This window comes from Hemicordylus capensis, chromosome 2, assembly GCF_027244095.1.
Source record: "Hemicordylus capensis ecotype Gifberg chromosome 2, rHemCap1.1.pri, whole genome shotgun sequence".
Taxonomy (NCBI): domain Eukaryota; kingdom Metazoa; phylum Chordata; class Lepidosauria; order Squamata; family Cordylidae; genus Hemicordylus; species Hemicordylus capensis.
Genome location: NC_069658.1, coordinates 415,779,904 through 415,796,702, shown reverse-complemented (window position 1 = coordinate 415,796,702; position 16,799 = coordinate 415,779,904). Strand labels below are relative to the sequence as shown.

Below are 16,799 nucleotides of genomic sequence, written 5' to 3'. Positions count from 1 at the left end.
GCCCTTTATCTAGTCCATCTTGCAGAAACTGTAACAGGTGAGTCATGGAGGAGGAACCCTTGGGAACCCCGTGGTGTGTCAACCATTGAAAGAAGGATCTCTATGTATACTGGTATATCCTGTTGGTGGACAGCCATCTGGATGCTAGCATCGCATTGAGAACTGAAGATGAGTAACCATGTTGTCCAAGGAGGCGCTGCTCAGTTTCCAGGCGGCTAGCCTTAACCAGCCTGGATCTGGGTGCCAGACCAGCCCTAGCTGAAGAAGATGGTGTGAAGGAAAGTAGCAGATGGGGTTCCGTGGCTAGGCTGATGATCTCTGCGAACTACGGCCTTCGAGGCCAAAAACGGGGCCACCAGGATGAGTTGTGCCTGCAGAAGTCTGACCCTGCTCAGAACACGTACTAGTAGGGGGGTGGGAAGTAGCCCCTCTGGCCATGGTGAGGATAGAGTGTCCACCGCTTCCGCCTAGTGGCAGGGGAACCTTGTGAAGAAGTGAGGCACTTGCGCATTCACTGCAGTCACAAACAGGTCCACCGTCAGGAGGCTGAAACATTCCATGATGTGGAGGAAAACTTCTGGTTGTAGATGCCATTCCCCTGGAAGGAGGGCTCAACCAGTCTGCTACAGTGTTCAGGTCGCCCTGTACATGATGGGCCGTCAAGGATGCCACACGGTGTTCCGCCCAGTATACTGTTCCCGCTTGCGGGGACTTGGACCTGGTTCCCCCTTGGTGGTTTACGTGAGCCTTTGCCGTGGGATTGTCTGTGCAAATGAGCACGTGGCAGTGAAGGATCATGGTCTTGAATTCTCAGAGGGCCAGGCAAATGGCTCTGAGTTCCAACCAGTTTATACTACGCTGACGTTCTTGTGGCGACCACCTGCCCTGGACGGACCAGTGCTGGCAGTGAGCCCCTCAGCCCCTCTTGCTGGTGTCTGTGATAACAATGATCCTGGGAGAGTCCAGGAATTCCTTTCTCACCAACAAATGTGGAGCAGTGATCCACCAGAGTAGAGAGTGGAGAACCCTTCACGGCAGAGATACATGTCTGTTGGACCTCACTGCGATGGCCACATGAAAAAGAAGCAGGAACCAATGGAGGGGTATCAGATGGAAACGCCCCCAGGGGACCAACTGTAGATTCGCCACCATCAGGCCCAGAAGCCTGGAGAGGTCCATAAGAGGTGAGACACCCAAGCCAGAACCTTGTGTACGTCTGACTCCAGAGTGTGTTTGCAGTCCCGTGGCAGGAACAGTTTCTCTTGTGTGTCTGTCTATGAGCACCCCAAGATGAAGGACCTGGTGCACCGGGTGCAGCTGACTCTTCACTTCGTTGATCAGGAACCCGTGACAATTGAGCATGCGGATAGTGGTCCGTAGGTCTTTCTGGGCTGTCTGATGTGACTTCAATTGGATGAGGAGATCATCTAGATACCAAAAAATCCTCACTTCCTGGAGTCTGAGGTGTGCTATCACAGGAGCCAGGACCTTCGTAAAGATGCACGGAACCGAGGAGATGGGAGTGCTTTGTATTGGTAGTGTACCCTCGAGTACAGAAAATGGAGGAGGTGACGACTGTCCTGGTGGATAGGTATATGTAAGTAGGCCTCCATGAGGTCTATGGACATGAGAAGGTCCAGGTGATGTAGGGCCTCTGCGATGGATCTTAGAGATTCTATGCGGAAGGTGCATTTGCACATGAAGTGGTTCAAATGTTTTAAGTCCAGCACCGCCCGTAGTGAAATGTCCTTTTTTGGTACAGTGAATATTATTAAGTAAAACTCTCGTACCCAGCTGGTGTTGCGGAACCAGTTCTATGGCTCCTCTTGTCAGAAGGTGACGAATCACCCCCTGCAGGCCCTGATGTTTGTGTTTGCAGCAAGATGAGGGAGTGGGCAAGAATCTGTGATATGGCTGGCTGATCAACTCTATGGAGTAGCCCTCTTATGATGGAGAGCACCCATAGGTCTGATGTAGTGGCGTCCCAAGTGCGCCAATGAGAGGAGAGGCAACCACCTAGGGGCACCTCTCCTGACCCATCACACTTGTTGCTTGGTCTGGACATTGAAGGAGGCCCTACTTCAAAAAGCCTGCCTAGATGCCCTAGCCCTACCCCAGTAGGGACGTTGGGGTTTTGATCCCATCTCTGCCCCCGAAGGGGGACCGAAAGGGTTGAAAAGACTGCCTTCCTTGAAAGCAGTCCTGTCTTTTAGTGGAAGGAGGCATGGCTTTCTTTTTATCTTTGGATTCTACTAGGATGTCATTTAGGGCCACGTTCCTGAATAGTTTTTCACCATCGTGTGGAACAGCAGCCAAGTTGGTCTTGAATGCAGCATCTACTTGCTAGTATTTTAGCCACAGATTGCGACGGCCAACCACCGAGGCCATAGCAGCTCTAGATGGAAAATGGAGACCATCCAGGGTAGTGTCCGAAATAAATGCTTGCGCCTTGTGCAGCTTTAATAGCATTTGGCACAACCTGACTGGATCCGGGGCGGGGGGAGGGGTCCTGAAATAAATCATCTCGCCGGATCAGGGAAGCTCATGCCACCATAGAGGCTGCTGCTGAGGCCCTCGTGGACAAGGCTGTTGATTCGTGCATGCGTTTGAGGGCCCCTTCCATGAGTTTGTCTGCGGGGTCCTTAAGGGCCGATTCCCCGTCTCTAGGTCAGGACCGAGCCAGAGATTAGTTGTACGGCTGGCGCATTTGTAGGGGGCGTAGTGAAGATTTCACTCCCCTCTTGCTGGAAAGAATAAAGCTTATTAGCCACAGCAGTAGCCCTCTTATAGGAAGTGGCTAGAGACCATTCAGATTTGACCACTTCCACAAACTGTTTTGGTAGTGGAAGGGATACGCTAGAGTGCTTTGAACCTGGGAAGACCAGTGCACTTTTCCCCACTGGTTGGACCTCCTAAGAGGTGGGAGGATTAAGGCCCAGGACGTACACGGTTTTGGACATAAGTGGTGCCAGATCTACCACCTGGAAAAGCCTAATGGGTGCCTCTGATGACTCCAATTCTTGGGCATCAGACCATTTGCCCTCAGATCTATGCTGGTCCAGATCCTCTTGACCCAATGGGTCAGTAGGTGAGGGAGGGTCCCCATACAGAGGGACAAGCGGAATGGAGCTGGGAGGGGGCCGTTGGGAGGCCTCCTGTGAGGGGCCAGTGACTAAGTTCCCCATACCACTATGAGTTGTAACCCTAGAGCTTGGAGACCCATGTTCAGAGATATCAGACGAATGAACACTGAGTTCCCTCTGTCTAGATCTAGACCTGGCCTTTTGGGACTTGTTTACATGCTTCCTTTTTTTCTTCACTTTCTTAGGGGCTGGAGTCTCAGAGGGGGAGGAAGTGGAACTGGAAAAGGAGGGGGAAGCTCACCTGGTCCGCTTTTGCTTTTTGGATTTTAAAGCATCATCTCTCTCGAAAGACTTCGCCAATAAGTCCTCAAACCACAACACCCAGGTAGGTGGCATATCCCCAGGAGCATCCATTAAGGACTGAGTTGCAGGGATATTCTGGGTCAAACTAGATGACCCTGAAGAACCCATGGTCGGGCAGTCAGATAAACGCAGAGGCCCAGAATGGGCCGAGCTCACCAGTAGGCGCCATCAAGGCTGAACTCCTTGTCACCACCGTGGGGGGAGCTGTTGGTTGTTTTTGAGGCAAAGAGTCCACCGAAGCACTCTCTAAAGATTCCCTGGACTTGGTCGCTGCCATCTTCTTCGGGGCCTTTTGGCCAGAAGATGCCATCGCCGGCGGCAGAGGGCCCGCTTGGCTGTCTGTGCACCCTGGAAAGCCTTGATGGGCAAGCCGGGTTTGTGGGAATGCCGGTGCTGCTGGCGGCTGGCAAGAGGGCACTGGGGAAAGCAGCAGTGGAGGTGATGCTCGAGCAGCTTCCCCATCTCCAAAACTGTAGGCCTGATGCCTTTGCAGCTCCAGGACGCCGCCACACAGCTTATTGGTGGTGTCCTTATGTTCCAGAGACCTCTGGTTGGAGAAGGAGCACACCGGCGAACATGGCCTACGAGGCAGGGTCACGGGTGGCCCAAAGGGAGAAGGCAGGCTGGCTAGCTGAGACCCCCTCAGTACTCTAACGTGGAGTACTGTGGGGGGTCTGTCCAAACAGGGGAAAGAGGCAGGAGAAAAGGAAGAAAAGTAGGGGAGAGAGAATGAAGAAACAAAAGCACTAGAGCGCTGAGAGAGAGAGCTGCCTGGAGCCTTGCAGGACTAAAACGAACTGAGGAGGATTTGCTCCTTCCAGCCTTAAAAGCTACACTAATTAGCTTAGTCCTGCCTTGGAGTCACGTGGGGTCGCATAACCCACATGTCAGATGCCCCTGGACCCCTGCAGCAGAAATGTTCTGGGATGATAATAGATGTTCATCAACAGCTGGCCCAATAAAGGCTATTTGACCTCCTTTGTCTAGGGATGTACACAAAACGGATTTTGCAATTGGTTTTGAGCTTGAAACAAAACACACATGGCCAAAGCATTTTGTCGAAACAGTGGTCGACCCGGTTGTTTCAACAGAACAAAGCTCTAAAGCTCTTTTTTACCTGTTGTATTGTTTTTATGCCTGTATTTTATATGTTTTTATATTTTTTAGCTTGATGTTTTTATTGCCTTTTTATTGTATGTTTTAACTTTTGTAAACCGCCTTGGGGTTGTCTTTTAACGAAAGGCGGTATATAAATGCAACAATAAAATAAATAAATAAAATGTTTTGAGTGTTTCAGCCATAGGGAACAATGGGGAAACACAACACACTCCATTGATCCCCATGGGTAGTTCCTAGGAACACCAAAGTGGGTTGGGTTGTAGAGCATGATGGGTGCTACCTACCATCCAACCCACAAAAGAAATAGGCAAGCAGACATTTTAAACAAATGTTTAACCTTTCCCCCAAATCCCCATAGAATCACAAGCCAGTGCAAGAAAACCAATCAGCAAGGGGCGGGGAAGGTCTCCAAAATGGCTCTCAAAATGTCAAAACATTTCAAATCGAAATGGTGGTGTTTTGTTCCAAGTTCAAAACAGACCATTTGTTTAAAGGGTGTTTTTTCTCGAGCTCGAAACACTCAAAACTGCCTGTTTCGAGTCAAAACATTTTGCACATCCCTACCTTTGTCTCCTTTCAAGAAAGACCTTTTCTGAGCAAGATCAAACTAGGAACTTTTTCACTGATCAAATCATTAGGTTTAAGCATTTTTAGAACAAGGTGATTTGATTTAAAGGTAAGTGGCAGCTTCCATTCTAAGACAAAATAGCAGCCAAGGCGGTGGGGAGAGGGAGAGAGAGAAGAGGCATTTTTTTGCTAGGACCGTGGCATGGGTCTAAAGGTTTTTTTTATTTTAAAGAAACCACCAAAAAATGCCCATCACCTTGCCACAGTTCCAATTTGAATTCCACCCTAAGGGCAGCTATTTCTACTTGGGGGTGGGGTGGGGGGGAGACACAGAACATGTAAGGGTCAAATATGTGACTGATGTCACATTTAATTTGGCCGTAACACACACATAGTTGTTAACACATTTTAATAGCTTGAAAAATTAGGTCTGCCTTTTCCACAATCCTTTTGCCTGGATACAAATGTAATTGAAGAATACAAAATAATCCAAGTTAGCTAGTAACTTTTAAAAATGCTACACCACAGCATAAACTCGTCATCTGAGCCTCCTATTTCCAGACATTACAGCACAGCCTATTAATGCAACCTTAATTAAGCATTTCAGTCCACTGGAAAATAGTGTAATCTGGAACAGAACGACTGCTCTAGTGTGGAAAAACATTCTTCTAACCTTTTAGCAGCTGAGAATAAGGGGAATCTGGCCAGTTTAGTAATTCTGTTCTAGCACAGGAGTAGGCAACCTTGGCTCTCCAGCTGTTGTTGAACTACAACAACCATCATCAGAGCCACAATAAATTGTGGCTGGGGATGATGAGAGTTGTAATTCAACATCAGTTGGAGAGGGAAGGTTGCCTATCCCTGGTTTAGCATATGGTGCCCAGATTCAGTGGGCTGGAGAAGGACTGACAGCAGAAATGGTAGAGGCCCACCCTGCCAGCTCCAAGGCACATATTTAGAGATAAAGGCACAAACTCTGAGCTTACACAATGTTTTTTCAGAGGTCATAAGAGGGTAACCTCAGCTTTTGAGGAACTGAAATGTACCACCTTAGGGTAGCAACAGCCTAGAAGATTGTGTTTTTATTTTGCCATGTAAACTGTCCCACGTTCTTCCTGTTTAATTGTTCTTTAATAAGCCTCTTTAGAGAGGAATTCTGTGGTGTCTCAGAGTGGATGGGGTCAGTATTTATGCCTAGGACAGGTGAATTTACTTATAGTGGTTTGTGGAACTGACACAACCTGTAATGTGTTCTAGGCAGAGCAGCCTTTCAAGAGTTTTCAGAAAGTTCAGCTGGTTCAGAATGTTGCCACCAGACAGTTGCCAAGCGAGGTAGAAGAGAACATATGCCAATTTCAAAGCAACTTTGCTGAATCTTGGTTGGCTTCTGGGCACATTGTAAAGTATTACTTAACGTTAAAGGGTTCAAGATAATTTAAGAACCACCTCTTCCCATATGAAACTGCTTGTACTTTAAGATCTTCCTTGCAGGATCTGTTCCAGGTCCATCAGCCATCAAGGTTATGGTGGAGTGGCATTTAGGAAAAGCACCTTCTCAGCACTTATACCAAAGTTAGGGAACTTCCTGTGGGTCAAGTTATCTCCTTTCTTCTGATCTTCATGCTGGACAAAACCAGTGCCCCCACAAAAAACAAACAAACAAAAATCCAACACACCTAGATTAACAGCATCTTTCAGCCCAAGTTTGGCATTTTGTCAGTTTGCTTTTACCATTGGTCCCTAAATATCTAATTATCAGTTTCCTTTTGTGTGTGTTTTTCTTTTGGTTTTTTGTTTTGATTGGGCTTTTTTGTTTGTTGTGGATTTTTAAACTGTTAGCCATCTTGCAGTTCTTTTTAGATGAAAGTCAGGATACAAATATTTTAATAAATTAAAACCGACCCCTGTGCTACTGAAAAAGTACACAAAAGCCATCACCACCAAGCCCAGAACTAGCACTAAAATACATGGCTGCCACTGAAAACAGTAGCCAAACATTTAACTCCTCATCTGCAGCATCTAGTAGAAACTACCTGTGACCCCACATAGTAATATTATGCAATTCCCTGCCTCACATCATTGGCTGCCACTGGCAAAAGGCAGAGAAATACACAACACTGGACCATAAGGACAAGGGAACTTTAATGTTAGGTTAAAAATGGGTAAGTGGGAATCAGCTGCAATTTTTTGGCAGCAGCCAAACATTTAATGTAATATCTACTTCTGAACTTAAGAGATCCCTTTTACAAGAGTAACTCGATAGGTCCAAATCCCAAAGCCCTTGATACTAGGCATACTGTCTGAAACAAACAAGTGAAATGCTCATGCAGGTAAGCAAATCAGGAAACACCTGGCATAATCCTTACTGGGAGAAAACTATACCAGATCTAAAAAGATATATATGGTACTTATAGCAGCAGTTCTCCAAGTATGGTAGAGATAATTTCCAAAAGAGGCAGCAGCTTTTCCCTGGGGTGTACGCTTCTCCAAACTGGCCCAGGAAGCAAAACCTCGACCTGCTGCTAAATAAGAGACCATTTGCCCATCCCATTTTGCCAGCTGTTAGCACTAAGCATCAAGAAAACAATTTGCAATGTTCTCAATTTTCTTCTTATTGTTTACGTTCCCAACACACCAGGAATCTAAAAGCAAGCTGAAGCCCTCATGGCTCTCTCCTTTTAGGTTGAGAAGGGATGCCAAGGGGTATATCATTAGGATTCATTTTTATTAATTGTATTTGAGAAGGTTCAATTAGTGTGGGTGGGTTTGTTTGTTCCTTCCTTCATTTAGGGATAAAGTTTGAGAAGCCCTGACCTACAAAGATTCTGTTCTACAACCAATTAACACACCACCAGACATAACCCCACGCTTAGTATCTACCTGTATACAACACATCTTACTATATGTCTAACCTGTATAAGTCTTACCTTTTTGGTTTTGCTTCTTAGACATAATAACTTGTCTGTATAAAACATTCAGTTATATAGCACAGAAACAAAAATTGGTTTCTGCAAGTGAGAGAGGATGGCAGGTGCAATTCAAGTGCTGCTTTGCATCAAGGCAGGAAATGGCAAATATCTGCTTGGAGGCAGCAAACCCTCAGCTCCAAAGGGTTGCCAGAAAGCCTTCTAGCCAAACTGCAGATCCTTCCTCTTAGCACCAGTCTTCTGTCAGGAAGCACAAATACAGCAGTTCATGTTACTGTTTTTCAGATTCTGAAAAAACAAACGTACAAGAGGAATTTCATTTATAAGAAGTCTGCCATACTAGTAGTCTCTGTGCAAAAGCATTCCTCAGAAGCTTGGGCTTTTTTCTGAAGTCAGTTCACATTGCTTAACAAGAGCAGCAGAACAAGAGGTCAACAAAAAGCCATCTAGATACTCCATAAAGTCTCAGTCAGACTTTGCCCTGAATTTGCAGGTACAGAGTCAGTATTAGTAAAACACTTTTCAAAATATAGAGACAGTAGAACTGAGAATGTTCAGGATTCATTAACAACAGAACATTAAACATTTCCAGTAATAGAAATGTTATTTTCCGAAGGAAGGACTTACTGAACTGGAAAAAAGAATGGGAGAAATCTTGAAATTTTGGCCCTCTTAGGCACAGCAACACAATCTAATAGAACATGCAGCAAGAGAATAAGTATTACTGAAATTATGGCATGTTCATTTTCAGAAGGAAACTGTTTTTAATTGTAAGCACTTCACGTTTTACCATTTAAAATGGAAACTCATGATACAGAAGAACTACCTTGAAAAATGGCAGCTCTGTTGCCTTGTACAGTTATCTTTTGCCGGTATAACTTTCTTTTTCTACCTCCTTTAAAACAAAACTAGTAATTAACACTGGTGCTTTCGTACTTGTTTCAAAGCAAAATCATACTGTCTAATATGAAGTTACAGGTAATGAAATGTCACATTAACACATTCACTTCTGTGCTTTTGGTCCATTACAAGCATTGTAAAACTGCTTGGTCCTAGTTTCCCGCAACTCATACCAGTTTTTCCCTGCGTGTGTTCAGACATAATAGTGATATCTGAGGTTGCTACTGCCCCAGAAGCATGCACTCCTCCCCATCCCTGCAGAAGCCTCTTTCATTGAAAGTTCCAATATGCCAAGATTGGCCTTGCTGTCCAACCCAAACAATCTCAGCATACTCTGCCCTACTTCTCACAAGAAACCCGACCCCTGTCACTTATTTGAAATTTCCGTTACAGAACTCAGGTTCCCTGTGTGAAGTAGGGCTAGATATGCTGAGACTGGTGGGTATGGACAACACAGCCAATCTCGGCATATCAGAACCGACAATGGAAGCAGAGGCTCACACTGGGGTTGCGGGGAGGAAGAAGCATGTGTTCCAGGGATGGCGACAACCACTGGTGCCACCATTATGACTGAACCCACCACTTATGCTCCACACTGAAGTCACATCCCCACTCCACCACCCACCACTCCAAGGAAAGAAAAAGCAGGAGATAGTTAAGACAAGAGCAGCTCTCTGGTTATCTTGCTCTCCTGACTGGGAGGGTGGGGGTGTAATTCTTAATGTAGGACTAGCCACTCTGGTTTCTTAATGTTTAACTCTCCAAGAAAAACAAAGCACTGGTTTTCCAGCACTAATTGAGACTCCTTTCATTTATTTATTTTTCAGAATAGAAGAATTTCCTATACATGGTACTAAATGTAAAGGAAAAACTCTGCAAAAACAATGCATTTTATAAGTGTACTGGCTTCGCCCACGCAGAGCATCTGCGCACTAGTACCTGATTGCTCCCCACAGCCCCCTCACCCAAGCTGTGCTCCTGCTCCTCCTCCCCCATCCCGTTGCTTCGATCCCCCTCACCCTTCTGTCTTCTGTGGCACTGGCGGTACCGATTGGCCAAGTTGCAGCCCCCTAACCCCAGAGACCTCCCCACACTCACCTGAACCCTGCTCCTGCTCATCCCCACAAGAGCAGCAGCAGTAGTTGACTGGGCCCTTCCTCTCTGCCACTGCCATGGCCACTCCTTCCCCTCAGGCCACTGACAGGCCCAGGCCGGACCCATTCCTCACCTGCCTCCCTCCCTCCATCAATGGCCTCAGTAGCCCCAAGCAGCAGTAGCAGCGGTTGACCAGGCCCTTCCTCGCTGCCACCACCATGGCCCACTAGCCTCAGTTGCCCCACCCACCCCCAACTGGCCCTCCAACATCACTGCTGATTGGTCAAGCACTGTGTGGGCGGGGCTTGCCACATACTACTAAGGGGTGTATGTGGAGAGAGATAGATATATATTCCTTAATAAGTAATTACACTTTATCTGAAAGGTCTTCACATTTCCAATAGCAACATCTTTTAACAAAGCCTATATTAAATTTTATTGATCACCTTGCCAGATACGGCAAATATGACTGGCAAGGTGGCATATTTGCCGTATCAAATATGATACGGCAAATATGACTGGCAAAGAAATGCTTCCAAAATGTCACAATATTGTTTGCACTATAGCTAGCAATAGTCATTATTAGCAACATATTAAAATTAGAGTCACAACCCACAGATGTTGTTCAACTACTTTTTTATTTAAGTTATCTATACCAATAAGAGCTTCCAAATTGAACTCTACTAGTTGTAGAACCCAACGCACAAGGTTAGGAGGCTATAAGTGCTACTTTGGTACCATAAAGGCTCACTGAACTTTCAAATATGTTTTTTCCAATTCCTTTCCCTGGTAGCAAAAATTCCCAGAAAGGGTGAGTATACACACATAGAAATAAACTTCCCATCTTGCTGCCTTTAGAAAAGAAAAGATTCCATAAAATACCTTAAAATCACACTGAAAAAATCAAGCACAAAGGAGGCTTTGGGGAGACATTTCCACTGCCAGTACAAACAGGTGCTTCACCTAACAGTTGTGTGCTGGCTGGTGTGACTTGGGTTTCATTTCCACACCCTTCTCTTTTTCTGTTCCATGCTGGCAACAGAACTCAGAGAAATAGAAACTTGTAGACATGCTCAGGAAGAAAAACGTACAGGTGATCAGTGTTCAGGGGACCGAGGCCAGCTTAGAAAGGAGTGTTCAGACTTCATTGCCCTCAGAGCAGAATCAATGTTTTTAATATAATATTTCTAGAATGTATAACTTTGCCTTTTAAAAACAAGTTAATTGCCTCCCTTAAAGGCACTAGGCAATTTCCCTGGACTACTGACTCTTCCACTTGCAATACATTTAGCAATTAAACAGAGGAAAATAGTCATACTGTATGAACATATTAAAACTGAGAGCAAAGAGACCAACTGCTTTAAGAACATTCTGTTAAAAGCATTACTATTATGGAACCATGCATGCAGATGCTGCAGGTCGCACAGCCAATGAGCAAATAGCTGTTAAAACTAAACACTGGATTGCCCTCACCAGTCAGAGTATTTATTAATTATTTATTTCTTTATTCTATTTCTATACCGCCCTTCCAAAGTAACCTCCAGGCTCATGACCCTCCAGTCTCATGCTGGATTTCCTTACATAAATGGTACATGGAACAAGCTATGCTTTGAAAAGAAACAGACCCCCAGATCAGCAATTCCAGTTATAAGCAGGAAAGCTGTCCTAAACACCACATATACGCATACATGCGTGAGGATAAGATGTCTATGAAAATACATTTTGTCTGTGCCCATGAACAAATGTCCTGGAACAAACTAACGGCCCAGCCCTAAAAGCATTATGTGGAAGCAAAGGCTTCATGCAACCACTTTGTCTACAGTCAGAGACTGTTTAATCTGTCAGAACCCAACTGTGCTCCTGTGGGAAGTTAGGAACATAGGAAACTGCCATATACTGAGTCAGACTATAGGTCCATCTAACTTAGTACTGTCTACACAGACTAGCAGCGACTTCTTCAAGGTTGCAGGCAGGGATCTCTCTCAGCCTTATCTTGGAGATGCCAGGGAGGGAACTTGGAACCATCCCCTAATGGGAATATCTTACAGTACTCGCACATCAAGTCTCCTATTCATATGCAACCAGGGTGGAACCCACTTAGCTTTAGGGACAAGTCATGCTTGCTACCACAAGACCAGCTCTCCTCCCTTCCACAAAGTTGGAAGACTGAACATATTTTTTGCAATTAGACCCTGTAATTTTTCATGTCATCATAAACTTTTCATATATGGGCCAAATGACAACATGCAAAATTGCTGCATATGCTCAGACTGAACAATTCTAACTATTATTTTCTTTCAAACATAGCTGGATCATGTACAAGGAATGCCCAATCATGATACAAGTGACCAAGTGAAAGCAGCTTCCAGTTCTAGAAGTGTTTCCCATGCAATGCATTTAATAGTATTATTATTATTTTTGTTTACACAGTCAGACAGGTGTTATTGACTGGTTTGTTTTATCCAGACATTGAATCCTTCCCAAGGACCTGGGACAGCTGAATTTTATTATCATTGTTGTTGCTGTTATTATTATAGATATCATCGCAGAATATAGGCTGTTCCCAATAAAGTTGCTTTTTGTAATTGGCTGATGGCAATTTCTGTGGCCCCTATGGTGTTGAGGCGCTCTTCAGGGTGTTTTGGAATTGCACCTAGGGTGCAAATTACTACTGGGAATTATTATTAATAATAATATTATACAGGTCCATCAGTATAAGTAGCACTTTACAGAGTTTCATAAGCAAAAAAATTGACAGGTCCATGCCCTCAAGAAACACACAGTCTGGTCTACATCTAGACTAAAAGCTGCACATGGAGAATAGTTGAACACGTGCATGGAAGGGCAATTTTCAACAAGCACCACCACCACTACCACCCCGCAGCTGCCTTTACGTTGCCTTCCAGAAGAAAAGGTCCATGAAGGTTATGGGATCCTCAGGGGCACATTTTTGTGAAGCAACAGGCAGTTGCATGGGGGAGGAAGGAACTGCTGAAAAATCAACCCTCCCCTCCATGTGCAGAATCACAGAGGAGAGCTGGTTTGGAGAGGAGAGCTGGTATTGTGGTAGCAAGCATGACTTGTCCCCATAGCTAAGCAGGGTCTGCCCTGGTTGCATATGAATGGGAGACTTGATGTTTGAGCACTGCAAGATATTCCCCTCAGGGGATGAAGCCGCTCTGGGAAGAGCAGAAAGTTTCAAGTTCCCTCCCTGGCTTCTCCAAGATAGGGCTGAGAGAGATTCCTGCCTGCAACCTTGGAGAAGCCGCTGCCAGTCTGTGAAGACAATACTGAGCTAGATAGACCAATGGTCTGACTCTGTATATGGCAGTTTCCTATGTTCACTCCTTATGCACAACTGTCAGTTTCAATGTAGGCAATAGTGTATATCCTCTACAAAGGTAGGAGTGGAGGCAGAGAAGGCAAAAAGAAAAAGAAAGTATGACATAAAGCATAGTGCGTGTAGTGGGAAGCGAGGGTGGGGGTTGTTGGCCACAAAGGCATTCATCATGAATGGCTGAAGATGGTAGCCAGAAGCTTAGCTAATGCTGTGAAATCATTTATCTGCCTTGTGGTTAAAAAAAACAGGATATAATATAAGTTTATTGTCATGCAGAAAGGAACTAGTAAATTGGGTCAGTCATAAATAATGACTATGGAATTTTTTTGAACATTCACATTGCTTTGGAGCTACTTGGAAAGCAGCAATCGTTTCACTGCTTTCTGAGCACCTCACCAAATATTGTCTCTAAAGAACACACCTATGAACACCTGTGTACCTTCCTCTTGCTCACTTTCAAGGCAAACCCAAGTGAAGATATCATGACTAATCTAAATGTCAGACAAATGAGCCCTACTATACTTTAAGGTAGTGTTCGTTATTTCAAGGTCCGGAAGCCAGTGGCAGCTCCCACCAACTCTGTATGAGATGCCCTAATCATTAGGCCACCTGTGCAAAGCCAAAGACGAATACTCCACACAGCCCTCTTGGCACCACACAGCAGCAACCTTTCCCACCATGCACTGCTGTGGGGCTCCTTTAAGGGAAACAGAGCCCTCTCAGGCCCTAGCACCACTTTGGAAAGTGTGTGCAGAGTGCTAGAAAATGTCGTTCTTCCCAGGACTCCTCACAGCAAAGGACTATACTTGTCTCCTGTCACTGGGGCTCGACAGAACCCTTTAAAGGGCTTCCCGATGCAGGGGAAAGCAGAAGTGATATGAAATCGCCCTCACATCAAAGGTTTTTTTTAATCCAACTGACCCCTGCCTGGAAAATAGTGAAGATCACCGCTTTAAGGTGTGAAAAACAAAAGCAACACAGTATACATATATCCAAGCAATGAATCTTGAACAGCTGTGAACAAATATGAGATTTTGGAACACAAATTTCACAGGAAGACCTCTGATCTCATAAAAGAAAAGAAAACCTGAATTACAACGAATGGATATGAATCCATACCAACTGAGCATAGCAGAAGAAATGAACATAAAATAAGCATAGTGTTTTAGGATGTTGGTGAGCCAAAAATATCAGAACAGCTTTTACAAGATCATCATATACTAAGGAGGCTTAATGTCAGTTGAAAAGTCTGCATAATATCTAGAAGAACACAATTCAGAGCTGCAGAGAGATATTTAGAGGCACTTCTGAATACAGTCACACATCAAAGATTGGCAGCAATATAGGGTCGTCATGATAATTGGCAAAGAATAGCCTAAATACATACAGGCCACTCCCTGAGTTACAAACACCCAATTTACAAATAGAACTCCGTAACATTACATTAAGGACATCCCCAATTTACAAACACCAACCTGCACAAACAAGTTGTTACTCTTGGGAACTGTGTGTGTTCTGAGTTATAAACACCAGACTTCCAAATAAACATCTGGAAGACAACCCTTTTGTAAGTGCTTGTATTAAAAAAGAAACAGAAAAATTTAATTGACATGTCTGCTTACAAAACAGTCTATCCTAGCCTTGCAGATAATCCCGCAAATTTTACTAAACCACACACACAAATAGCCCACCTATGCATTTGCATCTACCTTAATGACATATAGCTGAGAAGATAACATCTGACCACCAGGAGGGAAATCTTTTTCACCACAGGCAACTGGGCAAGTGGCTATTTACAAGTCTATGTAAAATTGTGCTGTTGAGTTGGTGTCAATTCCTGGCGACCACAGAGCCCTGTGGTTTTCTTTGGCAGGAGGGGTTTACCATTGCCATCTCCCATGCAGTATGGGAAACATATCAACGGGGATTCAAACCGGCAAACTCTTGCTCCCTAGGCAAGTTACTTCCCCATTTCTATCTTTAATGAATGAGAAAAATAACCTGTATGCTATCAGAGGAGGCACCTAATGGTGCAGTGGGGATGTAACTTGACTAGGGAGCAAGAAGTTGCTGGTTTGAATCCCCACTAGGGATGTATGAACAGTTCGAGCGGGGCTCGGTTGTACGTCGAACCAGTTCGGTTTGACAGTTCCAGGGTCGAACCAAACCCCCACATTTGGTCCGACCTCGGACCAACACCCGCCCAACGGTTTGGGGGTTTCACGATTTCTTTAAGGGTTTTTAAAAAAAACCTTTAGCCGCTTCAGGGGCTTCCTCTAGGCGGGTGTGTGTGTGTGTGTGTGTGTGTGTGTACGTGAAGGTTCCCCCTCCCACCGCCAGCCTCGATCATCACCACCACGGCCCCTTCTGGCCTCTGTATTTTTGCACGGCAGCCATTCTGCCCGCTGTCACACATGCACAAATGGCCTTTGTGAGGCCTGGCATGGCCCAGGGCCTCACAGAGGCCATTTACGCAAGCACGGCAGCCATTTTTTTAATAAAAAAATTTTTAATGGCCACTGCACATGTGCAAATGGCCTCTGTGAGGCCCTGGGCCATGCCAGGCTTTGCAGAGGCCATTTGCACGTGTGCAGCGGTGGGCAAAATAGCCACTGTGCAAAAAAACCAAGGCCCAAACAGGCTGAAAAAAAGCCAGAACAGGCTGCGGCGGTGATGACTGAGGCCAGTGGGGGGGGGGGAACCTTTGCAGATCCCCCCCTTAGCCTAGAGGAAGCCCCCCCGAAGGGGCTAAAGGTAAACAAAAAAACTTTTAGAAAAAAAATGTTTTAATGAAAACTTCCCCCCCGCCCAACCAAACCGAAAGGGTTCTAAGGGGTGTCGGACCGAACTGATCCGGTCAGGTTCAAGTCCAGTCCAGACTCGAACTGAACCAGGCCAACCAGTTCTGTGCACATCCCTAATCCCCACTGGTATGTTTCCCAGACTATGGGAAACAACTATATCGGGCAGCAGCAATACAGGAAGATGCTGAAAGGCATAATCTCATACTGCACAGGGGATGGCAATAGTAAATCCCTCCTGTATTCTGCCAAAGAAAGCCACAGGGCTCTGTGGTTGCCAGAAGTTGACACCGACTCGATGGCACAACTTTATCTTTTACTGTCAGAGGAAAACATAGCAGAATTTTAGTTTGGAAACCTATAACTAAAAGGGATTTTGTTTTTCTTAATTAAAAACATTTTTAGCAACTTGATGCTACATTTATCTTTGGTCCAAAAATAAAATTGCCGTTTAGGCCTGCAAATCTAATTAAAAATCTGGAAAAGTTCCGGCTCATACAATCTGGGAGGCTGAGGTTTAAATGGCAGCTTGGCTGTAGATTGCGGTGGCCTTTAGAGTATCCCTGAAGAGATTAAATCAGGGAAGATTTTATGTTATCCATTG

At 45.1% G+C, this 16,799-nt stretch overlaps 1 protein-coding gene across 2 annotated transcripts in view; it reads right to left on the bottom strand.

Annotated features, from left to right (window-relative positions):
* The window catches only part of SPATS2 (spermatogenesis associated serine rich 2), a 75,601-nt gene that overhangs the window by 54,937 nt on the left and 3,865 nt on the right, over nt 1-16,799 (bottom strand). The window contains exon 2 of one of the 2 annotated variants that reach the window (XM_053300228.1): nt 8,060-8,347. The exons of the other annotated variant lie outside the window; for it this stretch is intronic. Within the exon in view, the coding sequence (XP_053156203.1) occupies nt 8,060-8,084 (25 nt within the window). The 5' untranslated portion in view covers nt 8,085-8,347. The remainder of the gene's footprint in view (nt 1-8,059; nt 8,348-16,799) is intronic. 2 annotated transcript variants of the gene reach the window in all.